The sequence below is a fragment of the Lycorma delicatula genome, chromosome 5 (genome assembly GCF_047948215.1).
Source record: "Lycorma delicatula isolate Av1 chromosome 5, ASM4794821v1, whole genome shotgun sequence".
In the NCBI taxonomy this organism is placed as follows: Eukaryota; Metazoa; Arthropoda; class Insecta; order Hemiptera; family Fulgoridae; genus Lycorma; species Lycorma delicatula.
In genome coordinates, this window is record NC_134459.1 from 126,565,626 (window position 1) to 126,585,292 (window position 19,667).

At 27.0% G+C, this 19,667-nt stretch overlaps 1 protein-coding gene across 1 annotated transcript in view; it reads left to right on the forward strand.

Annotated features, from left to right (window-relative positions):
• The window catches only part of LOC142325352 (rubber oxygenase-like), a 67,957-nt gene that overhangs the window by 41,475 nt on the left and 6,815 nt on the right, over positions 1 to 19,667 (forward strand). Inside the window, exons 3-5 of the mRNA XM_075367011.1 lie at positions 12,533 to 12,668; positions 15,653 to 15,862; positions 18,838 to 19,071. Coding sequence (XP_075223126.1) covers positions 12,533 to 12,668; positions 15,653 to 15,862; positions 18,838 to 19,071 — 580 coding nt within the window. The remainder of the gene's footprint in view (positions 1 to 12,532; positions 12,669 to 15,652; positions 15,863 to 18,837; positions 19,072 to 19,667) is intronic.

The window sequence follows — 19,667 nt, forward strand, 5'->3', positions numbered from 1 at the left end:
AATTCCTTCTTTGCTTTCAGTATTGCTTATTTAAAAATAAATTAATATTAACTTATTCATTAATACATTAATAATAAATGGATTAATATATTTATGAACAGGGAATATTAGATTTGATCTGGGAGAAGTCGGGTGTACGACCGTGATTGTATCGGGTTGCCTCAAAATAAAGATAATTAATTGGTGGCTACGAACAGGGAGAAAAGGAACTGTTTGTTAGTTATGAATTTGGAATTCTTGAGGTCATTGAATCGGTAAATAATGTTAATGAATTTTTTTTTTTAATTAGTAGTATTGGGTCAACTGTTGTAATCTGTTAAGTGCCGCCATATTTTAAATCTAAAATAAACCAAGTAAAAAAAATCAATCCTATCGTCGAATCACCTCGTCCGAAAGGGGAGGAAAGTTTATTACCCTTGCAGCCACCCAGATTCAGTCAAGTGATGTTACTACGTAAACATAAGCATACCTGCAAACAAAATCGTATTTTAACTGCAAAAAACTCAGAGTTTACATTCAATTAATAATATTTTAGTAAGGCCAAACAAAGCAAGACATCTGAATGTACATTAACTACTTATTACCAATTTAAATTATAACCGTGTATTTAAAATTTGCCAGATAAAACTTACAAACCCACCGGGTTGGCCTAGTGGTGAACGCGTCTTCCCAAATCAGCTGATTTGGAAGTCGAGAGTTCCAGCGTTCAAGTCCTAGTAAAGCCAGCTATTTTTACACGGACTTGAATACTAGATCGTGGATACCGGTGTTCTTTGGTGGTTGGGTTTCAATTAACCACACATCTCAGGTATGGTCGAACTGAGAATGTACAAGACCATTGTACAGAGAATGTAAAATGCACTTCATTCACACTCATACATATCATCCTCATTCATCCTCTGAAGTATTATCTAAACGGTAATTACCTGAGGCTGAACAGGAAAAAGAAAAGGAAAGATAAAAATTACAAACGGGTGTAATGCGAAAATAGGTTATCCTACCACAAATCTGAAAGCACTTTAAAAGTGTTAACTGTAACGTTACTTTCAGTCGTAGAGATTTTATTCGCGATATTCCGAAATTCTTGACCTCAGGGATTGCCAAAACAGATGTTGCATACACTTACTTTTTGACTATGAATAACTCAAAATTCCGTGGTCCGATTTTGAAAATTCCGACATTATTTAATTCCTAAGGTACAAAAAAATTTAACTGCTTATTTCTGTTTAATATTGCCACTTCCCTTCACCGTTCCAAAATTTTGAGTTATTTGTCTAATTCTTGATCTATCTGCCGGATTTAAAAGTTTAAATACTAAAACATTCAAATATTTCAAATATCAAATCATACGATGTCCTGAACAAACAATAAATGTCGAACGGGCACAGTTTGGGCTTTCAAATTTCCATCAAATTATAACTCAGTAACCGTTAAAGATAGACTCACAAATTAACAACTTTTCAATCTCAACACGGCTTTCCATGACATCAGACAAAGTCACTTTATTCACTTACAAAATATCTCAAATCACGGCATGAAAAATATTTTTAGACCCTTGAATTTGGTCTTTTGGTCCAATTGCAGAAAAAAATCAGTCGCTTAATTCAAGTAAACTCTATATGTAGGATGGTAGTATAAAAACTTTTATGAAGAAAAATAAATATCTCTTCGTATTGCTCGGATTATCTAAATTAACAACAGGTTAAGTTTACTAAGAAAAGAAAATTTGTATTAACCTAATTAATAAAAACTGACTGATAAAAATGTTTCACTTTCTAAAGTTCTAGAATTTTCACAATCACCTTGTCTTCATACTTACATTTACTTGTATATAATTAATAAAATCATCTATAAATAGACAGAGTAACAATAATATAAAACCTAATGATTTATTTAATAAAAAAGCCGACAATGTAAAACTATCCCGGTTTGGCTGGAAAATTAATACACTCTACCACCGAGAGCTGCGGCCTCGACAGACTACTTGGAGCAAATTAAAGTACTTAATTATGCGAGTAAAGAATTATGTTGAAAATTATTTTACTCTTTCAGTAAATGTTAAATAATTGTCTTTTTTCAAAATTTATAACATTACTATTTGAAACTATTTTTCTCCTTTTTTATATGCAAGTCGATTTTTTTTTTTAAGAAAAGCCTATGATTTAATTTAAATTTATTAAATTCTATTTTAATTTTAAAGTTAATTGTTTTTGCAAACAATAAAAAGAATTTTAATAAAGACAATTGTTGACGACTCGATTTTTTTGCATTACGTAATAACAAAAAATTTATAACTATATGTTAATAAGTTTGGTATTTACTTATTAACACGCAACATGAGCCCAACCTTTTCCTTCTTTTACATCAACTTTATTTATAAATTATACTGTCCGTAACGTCTTAGCATAAACCGGTTTCTTTGTATGTTTGAGGCCATTTGTATTAAATTAGAAATATAAAAATAAATTAAAAAAAAGCATAAATAAAATGCCAAAATTAACATTTAGATGTTAAATCTAACGTCTTAGGAATGAATTTAAAATACAACTCTGGTTTACGTACTCTTTTGTCAGCAGTCATTAAAAAAAAATCTGATGTGGGCACCACATCACTTCCTTGTACGCCTATTAAATTACATATACACATTTCTTTAGAAGCTTTTATTTAACTTGCTTTAGTTATAATCAAATCTTGTAACTGCTATATCTTTTGATCTATCGGATGAAAATCAATGAAATTTGATTCACGTATGTAACTTCGATGACAATACAATACTACAGTGTCGACATTTCAATATGACCCCCCTCGACATACAGCCCCTACGCTAAATTCATGCATCTTGCTTAAATTTTTTATTTCTAATCAACTATCGTATGAAAATCAAACTACTCGAAACAAACATTAATAATAAATATTATTAAGAATGTTTTTTTTTTGGATGTAAAAAGTTTATTGTTCATTAAGACTAAAAAGTAAAAAATACAAAAAAATTATAAAAATATATTTGATTACATATAAAAAGTTATTTTTTAAAAAAAGCCTTTATTTAACTAATATTAATAACATTAATAAAAAAAGGAAACAAATTAGAAAAACCCTCTAAAAGAATTAAGAATTAACTTCTGATTGTAAAAAACACATTACGATAAATAATCATTCAATACAATTATAAAAAAATAAATATGAAAAAATATCACAAGTTATTAATGAAATAAAATTTTATGAACTTTTCATTTAAAAACAAATTACAAAAATATATTTGATGACATATACAAAATTATTTTTTAAAAAAGCTTTTATTTAACTAATATTAATATTAATTATTAACATTAATAAGAAAAGGAAACAAATTAGAATAAACCCTCTAAAAAGTAAAAAATAAGAATTAAATCTTATTTTTTACTTAATAAGATTATATTAATATAATATATTAACATATAAAATGCACTGATATAATGCACTTATATATATTAATATATAAAAATGCACTGAAAAGTAAAAAATAATTTATATTAATATCTAATAAATAACCAATAAATAAGTGTAATAATTATTAAATTTTAAAATGAAAAGTAATGAAAATATTTAGTTAAATAAAAGCGTAATTAATAAAAGCTTAATAAATCAATATATTTAAATTAAAAAAAAGGTTAAAAAAAGAGATTAAGTCTGATTCGAACAGATGTTCATTCCCCTTGTAAAATCCAAATATTTCTTTAGTTATAATTTCATTTGGTTATAACTGTGGAATCAATGAATATAAGTACCACTTATTATATATCGTAGAAAAGCTCTCAATGAGAGCTTATTTTTGCAGTTAGGAAAAAGTCCAAAATCTAAATTTTTTTTAATTTTAGGCTTTTTTAACACTTTTGGTCAAGTCGATTGTAATCAAAAGGGGAAGTGCACAACTAGATGTTACAACAGTCCAGATCAAAATTTCAACATCCTACGGCTAATCATTTTTGAGTTATGCGAGATACATACGTACGTACAAATGTCACGCCGAAACTAGTCAAAATGGATATTTCCGTTGAAATCTGAAAACCGAAAGTTTTCTCAATCACAATACTTCCTTTACTTCGTAAGAGGGAGCAAAAATTAATAAATAAAACGCCATAATTAACATTTAGATGTTAAATCGAATGTCTATTAGGTAATAAATTAAAAATACAACTCTGGTTTACATACTCTTTTGTCAGCAGTCATTAGCAAAAAAGTACTTGCTTAAAAGAACTGAATTTGCTGCTCAATCTTTTATAAAATATTTTTTAATTGGCTGTTGGTGTTTTTCTCAATTCCTTACGGTGAATCACTCGATAAATAATCACATCCATTCAGCACCTCATCTTCATTAAAATTAGATTCCGAGGAGTCATTTTCGAAGTTAGTAATAATGAGTTTATCCACCTGAATATCAACAAAGTAATCCATCTTCCACATCTTTTCTTCTTCTTGTAGCATATTTTTACCACAGTTCAGTCACTTATCTGCCGTTACTTCAGCGATACCGTTTTATGATACCGATAGTGCCCTGCCTCATTGTGGTCTTCAGGTATGTGAAATTTTAATTGTATTTTTTCGGGGAAGATGGATTGGTCGAAGGGGTCAAATAGAATGAATGGCCAGCAAGATCACCTGACTTGTCACCTTCGTATTATTTTCTATGGGTCCACTTAAAAAGTATTGTTTATCATAATAAGTCTCGAGATATCATTATTTATATAAGAAAATTTGAGAATCAGCACAAAATATCATAAGGAATAATGCAGTTTCATTCTTTTACAACCAACTGGTACACTGTCAAACAACAGAAGGAGAACATTTCGAACACTTATTAAAATGAAATTTAAGTAAATAAGCAAACATTATGCTTAATAAATAATTATTTTTTTAAATAAATTTATTCCATAATATCCATTAAATCAAATTTTTATAAATTTATTTATTTTCAATAACATTTCCTTAATTATCAATGTAATTTTTTCAAAATCAAAATTTTATCCTGCTGCCATTTTGGGTTCAGACATCGTACAACTTTCTATTTATACCAATTTTTTTTGTCTTAAAGAGAATTTTAAAATGATGTATCGCACAAAGTGTGTTACCATTTAAAATATTTGAGTTACAACTCCTGGGCTAACCCCCAAGAAGGGACTGAAATTCTATTTCTCATTAAAAGGTAAAGACTTGACCAATACCTTATCCTGAAAGTTATAGTATTCTATCTGGAACATTTTAAAGTTGTTGAAGGGTTTCTGTACTTTTGACTCATTCTGTACATATATAAGAATATAAAATGAATAAAGAAACAAGAAGAATGGCTGAGAAATTAAACAATAATTAAGTAATAGACTTCAGTGAGAAAAAATGAATACCATTTTTCTCATTTGTATTATCTAAAAAGACATTTTGATTGAGCAATTTTATTTACAAGGAAGAACAGATGTGAATAAGTTTAAAATTACTTCTTATATTGAATAATATCTTTAATTATGTTTAATTTATTTTATTTATTAGCTTATTATTTTACGTTCACAATAATACAGTGTATATTATATCATAAAATTTATACTCACAATAGTTTTGAAGTCTGTTTTGAAATATCCTATAAAAATATTAGTAACTATTACGCTCTATCCTATCCAGTTTATTAAAGAATATAAATGAATATTATATTGCATCCTCTTCCATCATTATTCGTCATCAATGATAAAAAAAAAGAATTTTAATTAATACTTAATGCTAACAATTCACGATTCAGTTCAGTGAACAGAATAAATGCGGTAGACGTTGGTATCCTGATGAAGTTTTATTCAACATTTTATTCAAAGTAATATAATAAATTAATTTTCTAAGTTTTAAAAGTAGATGTTACAAAAATTAATTAATTGTTATAATATGATAGATAATAAATTCTACAGAACAATTATACTACTGAAATTGCGTGGTTTTGTGATCATCATTAACTCATTTGCAATGACAATGTAGATTATATTTGAAAAAAATAAAATATAATATCTAAACTCTAAAATTAACGTGTAAGTTTGGTAATGTTAATTTGATAAATTCATACATAATACACAATACTCTTTTAGGGACTATCATCTAAACAAAATTTTGATAGTGTTTTAGGCTATAGCAGAAAAATAATCAATTTATATGGTAGATTAAGTTAACGTTAAACCTATGAACATTATTTTAAAGATCTACAATAGATGACAGTCGTTTCTTGAATCTGTTTTATAAGACAGTAATTAATTTTAAGTTTACAGATTTAAAAAATATGTAGATCAGTAAATTGTGACATTAAATATAGTTTTGGTGGAGGTTAATAAAAAAACATTACTTGAATATAAGGTAACTTAAAGACAGCCATTGTTGTTATAAAACGTACCATATGATATTATTATTCAAGATAACTGATAAGCAAATAAGTTTTCTTGGCCTTAATAGAGCACAATCATTAAATAAATACAATGCCTCTGGAATATATATAAATTGTTCTGACTACAATTTTTCAACAGTTCTATGTTGATCAAACAGATACAATGAAACTTAAAAGTCCTATATAGCAACACAGAGTCAGCAGTTGTTAACCATCTCATAATTACAAATTAGAAATTCATGATTCATATTTTGAGATTTTGTTATTCCCAAGCAGTTAAACAACTCTATCTTTAAAAACAGCCACCTCTATGTTTGACAGCAAGATCAGGAACCTCCTCACCATAATATTTAATTTAAAGACTCCTTTGATCATACATTTCCAAAAATATTATTATGCCGAGGTATAAAGAAATGACCATCAAAATCATTATAATCTTAACGACCTGAACTAACTCAAGTTGATTGAAAACAGTGGATTTTATAAATCAAAATAGAATTTTATTGGAAAAAATTCATAATCATTGGTTAAACATAGCTGTTAATGCTTAAGGGCTGAAGGATATTAATTTTAATTCTGATGTATATTAAAAAATATATATATAATTTTTTTTATTAAATAAATATTATTAATAAATAATTTATAATTAAATTATTTAATTTTTAAATAATTAAATATTACTGTTTTTTTATTAAATCATTGGGCAGACTTACTTATATTGTCCTTTATATTGTTTTTACTCTAAATTTCTCCATTCATTTTCATGCAATATATTTTGAATGAAGAATGACATCATGTTATAGCCCTACATCATTATGATGTAACAATTTAATATTAGCAAGTAAGCATGATGACAAAAAATGAAAACTACCTTCGTTAGGAAGTCAGCATAATTTTTCATTAAAAATAAAATTAAGGTTATTTTGATAAAATTATTCTAATAAAAGTTATTTTGATAAAAGCTGCAATAAGACCAACAGAGAAAATTCCTCTATAATAAAAAATTTAAAAAATTTATGATAGAAGTAGGTCAGTTTGATATAAAAAATAACATTTAATCACAACCGCGTACATATATATATATATATATATATATATATATATATATATATATATATAAACTGTATGAGTCAAATGAGAGAACTTTCATCTTTTATTTAAATCGGTTAAAAACATAATTTTTTAATTAATTTCTTTCAAAATATTTATGCTATTTATATAATTTTAAACGAAAAATTATATTATCTACATATACGATTTTAAGATATTTTCTTAATCATTACCGTTGCAAGTTATGAATAATCATACATAACCTGATATTTGATATTTAAAGTAACTTGATAAAAAACTTCAAGAAAATCAGTCTGAAAAATTAAGATAAAATTAACAATAATACGTTCCAGTGATTCTTATCTCATGCACAGTAGGTCCTTTTTTGTAGTTTCTCTGCAATCCTTTTATTAATTTTATCAAAACGCAGGTTTCGCGCGTACAGCTTTTTCATAAAAGTAGGATTTTTTGTTTGTGCAGTTCATTAAAACATTTTAATGAATTTACCAATTTTATATAAAACAAACTGATCAAGTTTGTTTTTTTTTTATAAAAAACTTTAGCTGATCAAAATCTTCCAATAAATTTTACAAATGGTGATAAATAATACGTGTAAGGAAACTTATCATTAATAGTCCTACAAATGAATGTTGTTTTCTCTAAAATACATCCATGGCGACTTTTAGAATTACTCTAATAATAAACATGTATAATGTATTTCCTCAGTAACAACATAATTAAAAAATTATCTCAGGAAGAGGTTACAAAGGAATAAAACAATAAAATGAAATGTTGACCTTCGGTTTATAAAATATAAAGAATACTTATTTATTACAAACGCTTAATTCCAAGTTAAATGTAACTTAATTAAGATAAGTTTCATTATCTTTTTTTAAACGATGACCAGTTAGAATCTTTCTTATACATTAAAAGACTGTCCATTATAAAAGCGCATCGCAGCTGTGATGTTACATTGAAACTGGTTTGACCAGTTACTCAAGTTTTTCACACTTACAATAAGCACGTCCTTGATCGTTTTATTACGAAATGTTATTACTAAAACAAAACTGTAAATATTTACTTTTACTGTCATTATTCATTAGAGAAATATGTGACATTAGAAATAAAAAAAATAAAAAATTTAATTTAAACAAATTTTAACTTTTTTATTATTTAGGCTACTTAAACTTTTGCTTAAAACTTAAATAACTTTTGATGTAATGATTCAAAAAAAATTTTTTTTTTTTAATTATTAAAAACAATCAAATTCTAAACTTTACCTTTTGAAATATGAAACGTACAATTTTTAAAACTGATTAATTTTCATTAGTTATATTCTTTGGAAATATCTATTCAACCTGAATGATCCTACAACCGTTGTTGTAGTAGAAAACATGACGCAAACGATTTGTTACATCCAATAATTATATAACCATATTAAAGAACAATAACCTCTGCTGAAATACTATGAAAAGTGAGAATAAAAGTATTTTCTATTATTATACCTGCTTTACTGCTGCACATCATGTTTATTTTTCCGATAAGTAGGTTACTACAATCATTTCTATTAATGCCACCTTCTTTCTGTTCAACACGCAAATGCTCTATTAAAATGAACATCATTAATGTTAAATAAAATAACTCTGATTACTGATATCTGTATCTCAATTGTTTTAAAAATCGCATAAATAAAATATTATCAATAGATCTGCATAATAAACACGTTACAGCCTATCGCTAAGATAAATGAAGAGCTCTCTGATTGTATATTTTTCTTGAATTTTAAGCCAAGTATATATTTATTTATGTACCTTAAAGGGTAGATAAATAAATAAAATTTTAGAATTAAATTGATAAAAATACACGTGGAAATTCATAAGGATTTCAACCAGAAAAAACAAAGTTTGTTTGAATTTTCTGTAATTTTTAATTAATGATTCCTCGTTAAAGTAATGCACTTAACTACATTACTTTACTGGTATAGTGAAAGAAAACAGTGGTCGTTAGATAATTAAAAAAGGGGAAAATTGTTGGCTATAATATTACACTTGAGTTTATCCAACTGCACTGAGTTCTCTCTTGTAATTTTTTTTTGTATGCAGAAAGTTTTAAAACTCTCTACAAACTTGGACAGTTTTAAAATTACGCAGTAAAACAAAACCTTTTGAACAGTTGAAGTGATTGTTCATCCAAAAATAAGTCCTACGAGCATCGGTCCGAATAATTACGTACAACCAGTTCCTGTGTTGAAGGTGTCACTTGTACGGTTATCAACTGCATTTCTGTGGCTTGGTACTGATACGCAACGATTTGTTGATTAGTGAAGAAAGAACGCGATTCGTCATTTTTCCTAATAATCCTGGCATGGGATGTTTAAATGCTTTATATGGTGATCTTATTGGGAGTGACTTGTGACACTTCAGGTCACCTACAACCGCTACGGTTAAACATACACGTAACTCCGAAAACCTTCGTTTTCTATTTGTCTGGTTGGTTTTCTCCTTAGTAATTTTTATTTTAAAAACGGTTTGAGATACTTTAATCATATTTCGTATGTATAATTAAACAGTTACTCTACGAAAAATAGATGAGTTATAAAAAAAAAATCGTATTATTAATAAATACTAGAAAAAAGGCGGGCCTATGGCCCACCTAGAAAATGTTACACGGTTTATGTTTCATTACACATGATTTTGTAAAATTTTTTTGCCAATTGTAACTAAATAACTTTCAGTAATTTAGCGAGCTAACAACAAAAACCTTTACAACGAAAAGCTTCAAAATTCTGAACATTTTTAGCTGTTTCTTGAGTTGATTTTTTTAACACAACTCTAACCCCAATGTTTTCCTTTTTTATCCCCAAAACACAGATATAATTTTAGATAAATATTTATATACAAAAATTAAATAATAAAACCATTATAATACCAAAAAAATCAAAATGAAGTAAAACAATGACAAAAAATTGAACTAACAATATAATAAATTGTGTTGTGTACTATAAACAGTATGTTCTTTAGATTAACATTTATTCTTACTTTTTTTTAATAAAATTTCAAAAAAAAAACTTATGTCTACACTATTTTTTTTTAACAAAATGTAAAAGAAATAATAAGTATAAAAAATGTTAATATAAACAACGTACTTTTTACAGTACACAGTACATACAATTTATTATACAGTTGTTAGCGCAATTTTTCCCGCCAGATGGTAGTTATATGTAAGAAGCGCTTCATTCGAAATAAAAAATTGAGCAAATACAACAAAAAAACCAACACACCATGCTTCTTGATACGAATATACTTACGACAGTGACAGTTTATTTTTTTAATTTTAATTTTAAAATCATTAAAATCTTTGATAACATTACGACTAGGAATTTTTTTCACTTTTGAAAATTAAATATAATAAAGGTAATCAAAGATTTATCTGATTGCTAATAAAAAATTTTCTTAAAAATAAATATTTATGATTAGAGGAAATGGCAATTGGCATAAAACAATTTCTTCAGATTTCTATCAAAATTCGATAATTCGGAATCATATTATGATAAAGTAATTTTGTTCATCCTGACCCCCGTAGGGGAATACACCTGTCCTCGATGCAAATGCCTCGGCAGACATTTCCATCTGTATGTTAACTCAACTTTACTAGCCCTCTCAACTAATTAATCGTTCCGCTGACGCGCGATCCTTGCGTGTAACTGTTTATGTCACCAAAGGACACAAAATAATCATTTCCACAAAAAAATTTCAAAATATACTGCATTACAAAATGCATAAATTCATTTCAGTCTACATGAAACATCTAAATTTTCGTCCCATACTTTTAAAATAAGTCCTGATCACAACAACAATAACTTTTCCTCTAAATACCCAGATCCATTTATTAATTTGCCAAAGACAATTAAGAGAGTTTAACTATACAAACACTAACTTACTTCAATGTGATCCTCTTTTGGGAGCGAGGTTAAATGCCTTCACCCTCCCACATCAGAGTTCCATCATAGATTTTGTAGCACACTCTATCTCTGTTCTGAAGACGATTAGCTAAACTAACCAGGGGCTGATGCCAAAGTGCCTATCTTGGCGAAATAAGTGCCCAAGTGGGCCCCTAGCTACCTGTGTCGCTACTGTGACTATTAGAGCAACTAACCTCTTCAGCTAACCTCTGCAGAGCCAGAAACCTAAGGAAGCCAGCAACTATATTCTACTCTCTTTTTGTTTCCAGTTGACTTGCAAATCTAGATCAGAATTAATTCTCACAAATTCTCTAACTATTCTAGTTCATTCGGCTTTGTATTTTAGGCAGATATACAGGATATGGTTTGCATACTCATAAACTCTACATTGTGAGCATAGACCTGAGCCAATTAAGACAAATCTAACCAACTTATTCCTTAAAGCACCAAGTTCCAGAAAGAATCTGAATAATACTCGTATGCTGATTGGGGGAACCCACCTAACAACATGTAAACCTTTCATATCTGGAAATCATCTATGTAATGGCCATCAGAAGATTTGTTCCATCTGATCTACCATAAATGGAAAACTTTGGCGTCTATTTCTCATTTCTACTATTGGCCTAATTTCATTTATATGTAATAAATAATACATTTACAAAAATAATACAATTTTTAAGATTATTCATAGTTTAATAAGTGAAATCAGGCTGGTAAGAGTTTTGTAACAAATTTTTCAATTTTTGTTTATTATATGGAACGCTTAAATATTGTTTATTATCTATTACTGTAGATCTATTGTCTATTGCATATATTTAACATGTATTTTTTTTTAAACAAAATTCTAAATTAATAACAGATTATGAAGATAGAAATGTAGTATCTTACTTTTTTAATATCAGTATCATTTTGTTAAAAACAGATTTATTTAAATTACAGAAATTTTTGTTTTTTGAGAAGAAGAAATTATATCTGCAAGACTTACCGCACAGATTACAATTTCATTCTAATTTTTTTGGATAATATCTCTCCTTAATGACCAATATTTTTAATTTTTTAACACCATAATAGAATTAATAATAAATCAGTACTAAAAAAAATCTCATGTTGTTAACAATGAAAATATTTTACAGATGCAGAAGATGAATGTCACATAAAAGAAGGAGAATTATTAATAGCAAGAATATTGTCTGAAGGTGCTGAGTTACCTGTTGATATGAAACAACCTTTCCTCTTACCTGCATGGTTTGATAAAACAAAATTCCAGAGGTATAATACATTTTTCCAAATAATTATCATCATGATACATGATATTAAATAATTAATTCAAATTAACAAATCAAATAACCTTAATTAAATTATTATCCTTGAAGAATGCTTTAGATTCTTCTGACAATTATGTTTTTTGATCTCCCAATTTGATTTTGTAATTTCATTAATACGATACCTTTTATGACAAAGTGTGATATAAATTATACATAAAATTGGTTTTTTATATGTTATTAAAATCTGTTACGGTGCATTAAAAACAAATGGCATAATTGGGATCTCTGTAGCAGAGTGCTAACAATTCGGCACAATTGCCTTAATCTCCATGGTGGACTGGTGGTATCTTGGCCTTTCATCTGGAGGTACCAGGTTTGAATCCCAGTCAAGCACAGTATTTTTCTTATGCTAAAAAATTCTGTTTCCATATCCCATGCACAAGCTTAAAGCTTATTTGGTGATATCATCAAGCAAAAAAAATCTTACTAATCTGCATACCTGCTTCTGCACAGTAGAGATATTAAATATAAATAAACCTGCTGAAATAATTGAAATAATTTTTTTTTTAAATTAAGTTCAAAAACTTTTTACAAAATTAGTTTACTTAATATCTAAATCTAAATAGCCATTTCAACAATCATCATCAGTACGCTCTGCAGAAAAAGAGCAATTAAAAATTATAATCAAATAGATGAGTAAAACAGAAGAAACAATAAAAAAAATATATTATTGACAAATAAGCAATATTTATTGTTCAGCTCTAAAAGTAATACCTTTATTCTGTTCCCTGCAAGAACTGGTTATATAGTGATTATCGTCTAAAAAGAAGTTAAAATGGCGTTTCATATAATTATGTATCATATAAATGTATGATGACAACACCTGAGTACACATATCTGGTGCTTTATATGGCATCATAGCTAAAAGAAAGACAGTTATGACAGTCATAAAGTAACAAATAAATGTACCACTCTCAAGAAACAATACATTATATATCTTCATTAATATATCTAAATTAATTCTTCACTCAGTAGGGATAATGATTATTTTCAGACAGCTTTTCAGGTCTATTCTTATAGTTGAAATACATTTTTTAATACATTCTAGAGTTTTTTTAAATACATTCTATGACCAGATAATTTTTATATCATTACATTAATTTGATCAATTTTATTGATAAACCGTAAAACACTAATGTTATTCTAGATGTAAATGTGACAGGTAATACAACTATTATATTACTGTATCATCCATGCGGATGTTATTTTTAGTTTTTTCTTTTATTGCTTTTACACATCAGAAAATTAGTTTAAGAAGAAAAAACTTAACTAATTATATTCAGACAGATATTTTATACTGGTGTCAATATCATATGAAAATATAAGTTAAGATAATTGCTTTAAGAGCTTGGTGATATAAGTTTTCTTAAATTTTTTAACAAAGAATATAAAAACATTAACATGAAAAGACCATCCATCAAAGTTAATGACATAATGTTTGATATTTTTTAGTTCTTACAATAGTATAAATTAAAATTAAAATTTAGGGAATTAAAGAAATGAAAAAACAAAACAAAGAATCATCTTATACTACTACCATCAAATGAAGTTTCAAATTTCTTTTTTGAAATAGAAAGACTTCAATTGATTTTTTAATAGATTACTACTGTTGCTTTGCATTTCTCAACACACCTAAACTAATTTTGGTAATTTTCAAGACGCGCGCAACAGATCTGTAGTTAGTCAGTTGCCGTTGTAGTTACTTTTTAGATGGCGCCACTGAAAGAAGAAAATAAATAAATTATAATCTAACTTTGTATAATAAATAAATATAATTATAAATATAATCTTACCAAACTTAACCTACGCTCGCTTCACTCGCCAACCTTGACTAGCGAGCGAAGTGAGCGTAGGTTAAGTTTATTTTGATTATATTTATACTTTTAGATTTATTTATTATATAAATTAATATATATATACTGTTATTTATAAAAATGTATTATACAGTGCACCTTCAATTTACGCGGTTGTTACGTTCCGGAAAATTTCTGCGAATAATGAAATTGCGTAAATTGAGACTTACATTTAATGCAAAAATACAAGTTAGGTTCTTGTTAAATTATATGCGTAAATTACTGTACTTTATTTTACTATTTTATTTTTACAGTATCATCGTATTATTTTAACGATATTGCAGTACAATGTACGTAATTAAAAAGAAAAATCTGTACTATTAATTTATTTTTTCCTTTCAGTGGTGACATCTAACAACTAACTACAGCGCAGCTGACAAACTACAGATCGGCTGGGGCATCTTCTTGAAATGTAACCCAATTTTAATGTAAAATATTGTGTGAATTATGAAAAAAAGTTGCATTTATTAAACGAACAGTAATCAATTTTTTTTTAATCTTCAAAATTGCAGTTTTTCATTGCTTACTATTATTACTATCAATAATTATTTTCTAATATTAATTAAACTTGTAGATCAACATAGTGAAATATGATTTAAACTTTCATGAAAACAAATTTTTAAATAACTTTCAATACAAAGAAATATATAGCGGCGGCGAATTGCTGTGCACATGGAGTGCGAGAGAGATATAAAACGATAGAACGAGTGGAACAGTCATTCCTTTATGAAAACATCTCGTATAAATCCGTTTACTTACATAATATGCAGTACATTGCACGTATTTTTAGGATAGTTAATTGCACGGTAACCCAGCCATCAGCCTATATATACAGCAATACGCCGCCCGCTACACTAAGAGGAAACCTTTTTACATCAATGACTCGTTCACTCTTCAGTAGTTAAATGAAAGGTCACAATGGTGATGTTTCACTAAGAAAGAAACTGCATTATAATTTGAAAAATTTTCTGTGAGAATTTTTCCGCATTTTAGAAAGTGACTAATTTCTTAATTATTTAATACTAATTAATAGTAATCATGAATATAATTCCATCAAATTATCTTTTTTTTACAGAGGTCAAAGATACTTTAAGCAGAATTACTTTGCATTATTTGTGGGAAAACTGAGTGGCTTGTTGGCTATATTGGCTGTGCCATCGATTTTAAGGGTTTTAATTTTAACAAAAAAATCATCAGAACCATTGACAGCATTTCGTCGATATGTTGACACCATATCACATATGGTGGACTGGTATCATGGTGACATCTGTAATCCTAATTCAAAGTATGTAATAATATCTAAATCCTATTAAAATATTGTAAAATTAGACTAATTTTTAAAACATTTCATAGATAAATTTTTTAGTTACTGGCATGTAAATTTATTTTTTTTATTTTATTAGTAATTAATTTTTTAATTGAATAATTCTATATCTTGATAATTAAATGAAAGGCCCACCTGAAATATAGTTGTTAAAGGACCTATAGCATTTACAAAATGTATGATAGAAATTTGTGTTCAGGAAGTTAGTTATTCTTTTTTTTTAAAAGTTCGTCATCTTATCATTATGATCAATGAAACTGAAAGAAATCGGCTGGTAGAAAAAATTAACAACCGAGCCTCTGAAATTTCTTATATAACTGAGGTTTTCTTTCTATTCAGTATTTCAGTAGATCAAAAGAACTTCCAAATACATATGGATGGAATATACTTTCATACTGATTGTAATATAATTGGCAAAGGTAACATTGCTGCCAAGTATGCATTTACAAGATTATATCAGATATGAAAACTAGATTCTGTTAGAAGGTAGAGCAGTTAATTCAATTTTTTCATTGTTGTTGGCTATTATGATAACAACAAGTTGTGCCAATTATCAATCTCAAATTACAGTGGCAATATTACAGTTTTAAATTACGCCCTAATGCGTAATTGAAACCTTGAAAACTGCTGCATTATACTTAGCAAAAAAAGAAGCAAGAGTCAATTTTTACAGATCAGAGAAAAGTTCAGAAGAATCTTTACCTTGAAATCCCAGGCTTTACTTACTCCTTTCCTTGTTTCTTTAAATTGCAGCTCTTCCTTCTTTCCCCACCCGAAGTCATTCAATGTAGGAATTAAATGAGACAAGTGTTGGTGAAATATAATAAAAAATATTGTTGATATTTATAAAAAAATGTTAGCAAGTTACGTTTTTTCTAATTAATAATTTTTTTTACAATTATGTACATTAAACAGTTTTAATAGATGACTACATATTTTGCTCCTTCTCTATTTTTTCTTTTTTTTGTTTCCTGTTCTTTTATAATATTAAAAGAAACCATTATTATTTTATGGTGTATTAATATGTAGTAGTAGTTTGCATCACTCAATAAAAATATATAAAATTTTTAAAAATATGCTTCATTATTTAAACCTAATTTAAAATAAACTTATTCCGGAATAAATATCAGTTAAAATAGTAGTTGACATACTATGTAAGGCTTGTGTATCTTAATATTATTTTTAAACTATTATAAACTTAAAATACAATCTGTAGAACTTTTTCAGAAATTTATGAAATTGAATCAATGAAACGGTTTCAACAAATTATTTGTTAAAGCTACTACCATTTCTCATATTTGGTAGTCTCTCAAGTTAGTTGTAAGTAGCTGTTAAAGTAGAAAAAAGTACAAATTTTGATTTTTAACAAATAATGGAATACAATAATACAGTTACTATTTTCATTAATCAATTGCTGTGTTTTACTCCAGTTGAAATAATGCAGCCAGGAAATTGCAATTTGGAATTTAACAGTTGATTCTACAGTTTTTCATACCTAAATATAAAAATTAATAACGCATAGATATATTGTGATTTGATCTTTAGAAAAATACAGAAACGGTAGAATAGTGAATCAATAAGATTTGAATTTTGTGTATTTTTTTTATAAAATTATAAGATAAATGATTTCAGCCAGTCAGATTATTTTCTTATATTCTCTGTTTAAGATGATAAAAATAATAAAACACATTATGCATTTTTATATGAAAAATAATTCAGACATTCAGTTAAAAAAAAAAATATTAATTTTCAAATTATAGTGCACTCTCTTCATTTAATTTGAAATTCTCAAGAATCATGAAATCACAGTTACATAGCTCTCTACAAAGTTCTTTGTATTACAGATTATTTTAATGTTAAAATTATGGTGTGTATAAAAAACCAGTTAACAGTCACTAAAACTGTTAAAATTCAGACAAGATTTTTTGATTTTTTTAATCCAGATCAATTTATGTTATTGTTTAAATCAACAAATATAGTGGAGTTATTTCTTCTTTAAGTAAAAATAATCTGATTTTAAAATGCAACAAGAGGCATTTTATGTTAATGATGGCAAGATAAGATATATAATGATTTTATCAAATAAACCACATTGAATATTGAACTGGCTGTGTGATATAGGGAATAATTCTAGTAATATACTAATACATTCAATGAAAATGGGTTTTCCTAAAATAAGGACTGTTTACTGTAATAACTTTAATTACATATTTCTTTTCTTGAAATATAAGTTGGCCCACTAGATAATTTTACATTTAAAAGAGTAATAAGGTTGTTTAGCACAACTTATTTATTTAGTAACCAATAAAAAAAAAAAACTGGAAAGTAGAATAGAAATGTCCAGATTCTTGGCACTGAACTGAATTTGTCCAAATAAAAATTAAAATACTGTGATCCTGGGCAAGATAGTAAACCCCAGTAAATGTTGTAATAAGGAGAACAACAGTTGTCCTCTTTTTATGCCCTCCTTTTTTATTCTTTACACCTTCTTTCTTGAATAAATATTGTGAGAACAGTATCACTGTCCAGAGATTACAAAATTTTTTAAAACTAATAGCTGAAGTGCATGCTGGGTAAAGGCTACTACTCTTAAATCTAAAGTATCTTTATATAAAGCACACATTTAAAATTTGTTTTTGAAGTTCAAATTTAACATTATTTAGTAAAAAGTCAGTCATTTAGTATACAAAATATAAGTTTCTATTTCAGAAAATCTTACAAATTAAATAAGTTGACTTTAAAATTTATATGTTTAATTAGTAGTTTTATGAAATCTTTGGTTTTCTCATCAGGAATTTTTTAATAATATTTACATATACTAAATTTCCCAAAATTATGTTAGCATTCTCTTTACCATAATTGCACAGATGGATGTAAAGATAAAAGTTGAATTATTTTTTACTTTCTCTTCAGATGAATTTTTTCTATTTTTACAGGTGTAGAAAATCACTTTTAAGTATTAGAGGTCGTCATTGTGGTGCCGAACGACTGGCTGTCAGTTCAGGTTATGGACCAATAACACAATGTGACATGGCAGTCACACAGTTCGGTTTTATGGGCTTTCCTCTCATAGCTCAAGAAAAACTAGGATTACACGGATCAAATGAAGATCTTGAAGGGTTTATACATTTTTGGAGAGTTATCGGACATCTTCTTGGTATAAATGATCAGTATGTTTTTTTTTTTTACATTTGAAATGCTATCATGTAGGCATATTTTTTTGAATATATGATGAGATGGATATAACTTCCATATTTAAACCAATCAGTTTTATGTAATTGTGTTCTATCAGATCTGGTAAAATTTTAATTTACGTAATATTACTGTCATTGTTTAAAATTAGTTGTAAAATATTAAATTATTTCAAATGATTCAATTTACACATTTTAATAAAAATCAAATATGAAATATTAAAGTTTAATGAAATCCAAAATATTAATTTTTAATTACTCTTTTTAATAACTAACTACTTTTATGGGAACTGAACTTGTAATATCTTCAATAAAAATGCTAATGAACTCATCACTTTACAGAAAAATTCAACATCTTATAGAAAAAACTGGTCAAGATTTACTAACAATCTTATTTAATAGAAACAACATTTACAACAAATTACAAATTCTTCATATACTCAAAAAAAGGACCACTTTTAATAGAGTTAAACAGTACAACATATTATACTACCAACCTACTAGAGAATCAGGCACAGTTCAAATCTAATGTAGTTTTCAACTATGTCCTAAATATGTATTGTTGTGACTAATAA